Source organism: Perkinsus marinus (genome assembly GCF_000006405.1).
Source record: "Perkinsus marinus ATCC 50983 genomic scaffold scf_1104296937606, whole genome shotgun sequence".
Classification (NCBI taxonomy): Eukaryota; Perkinsozoa; order Perkinsida; family Perkinsidae; genus Perkinsus; species Perkinsus marinus.
In genome coordinates, this window is record NW_003213806.1 from 1 (window position 1) to 1747 (window position 1747).

At 34.0% G+C, this 1747-nt stretch overlaps 1 protein-coding gene across 1 annotated transcript; it reads right to left on the minus strand.

Annotated features, from left to right (window-relative positions):
• Nucleotides 1-856: 856 nt before the first annotated feature.
• Pmar_PMAR027446 (hypothetical protein) lies at nt 857-1053 on the minus strand (the record flags this gene model as incomplete). Its single annotated transcript, XM_002783050.1, has 1 exon — nt 857-1053. A coding segment is annotated over one exon (197 nt), but the record flags the coding sequence as incomplete, so codon positions are not given.
• Between the last annotated feature and the right edge of the window lie 694 nt (nt 1054-1747).

Sequence of the window (1747 nt, forward strand, 5' to 3'; positions counted from 1 at the left end):
AAGCTAGATCACTGATAAGGATTATGATAGTGATGATGATGTTACAAAGAGTAGTAGTAGTATTACCGTCCAAATGTATAGATAGTATTCCTCCATTGACATATCAAGTCTGGTATAATACTATCCTTAATTCTACGATACTCATCCAACATCCTCTTATCTAATGCTTATGATGATGACCATAGTAGTTGTAGTAGTAGATTACAAGTTGGTATAGTTATATCCATCCATGCAGTATGATCATCTCTTCTTATCATCATCATACTCATCCTATTACACTCTCCTTCATTGAGATCATCATACTCCTCCATTCTCATCAACTACAGTATACCATCACTTTATCACTTGTTGAGTATGATGATGATGATGATGATTATGCTTACAAATTGGTATTTTAGGTCTGATACTTGGTGGATGATCGTATACTCCATCCAATGCTTCATATTCTTAAGTACATTATTCAGTGTAACGAGGTAAGAGATGAATATCTACTACAACAATATAATATAAAGCATAAGTGATACCCCCTACATAAGTGATACCCTCACACACGAAATCTGAGATTTCAAATCTCACAATCTGAGTCGCAGTAATAACAGAGAAATCGAAAAAATACTGTATGTTCTATTATTTTGTGAGGGGGTTTACATCATCAACAATATGCAGCAGTAGCAGCAGCAGCATGGTTGACCATGCTGAGTATATACATTACTACTACTACCTTGTCTATGAGCTTATGTATAATAAGCTGCTGCTGTTGCTGCTGTTGTTGTAGTAGTGTAATGTCATTAGAGAACTCTCTATGATGTATACATCTGATCATCAACAATTCCACTATCATCATCATCATTACTACTTATACCTATCATCCTCTTCCTCCTCCTGCTGGTGCTGCTGGTAGTGGTGGTGGTGGTTCTCAGAAGATACCATCCTCATTGAGATAGACTTTATTATCTGGGGTATAATCATCATCTTATCAATATGCTCCTCCTCTTCCTTCTCCTCTTTCTCATTATCTATACTTATGTTCTCTACTATTGGTATACCCATAACCTGATGATGATAATGATGATGATGCAATGTGATATTGTATGATAATGATGATGATGATGACGGGGATAGTAATAACCTCTTTAAATATTATATCCTCATAATCTCCATTATCATTATTATATACCTTCACCACAGCTTTAAGTGTAGTAGTTGGTAGTAGTATATCGTAATTATCCACTATCATTGTCATAGATGGTGGTAATATATATCTTATCATCATACACTTACACTAAGTATTATTATTATTATGACTACCTGCATACTTCCTTTCTTGTATTATCATTAATATAATCCTTATCATTAATAACAATAGATGATAATGATGCCTCTATTGATTGTATAATGGTATACATATCATGATTACCATCGGTCATTGACTCTACCTTCATCATATCACTAGGAGTCATGATAATTATAATAACCTAGTAGGATAATAGACATAATCATCATACACGTGTGTGATGATAATGATGCTATTACTGGATTATTAGGATGATCCATCGATGATGATGATGATGATGATGATGATGATGATGATGATGTAGTAGTAGTAGTATTATGCATAATGTTAGTACAGGCCTTTTGTATATACTTATATGGATCATCATCATCATTATGATGATGATTATGACCATCATCTTTCGTAATATATCTAAGATCAACTATGTCGGCATGTTCCTCCTCCTCCTCCTCC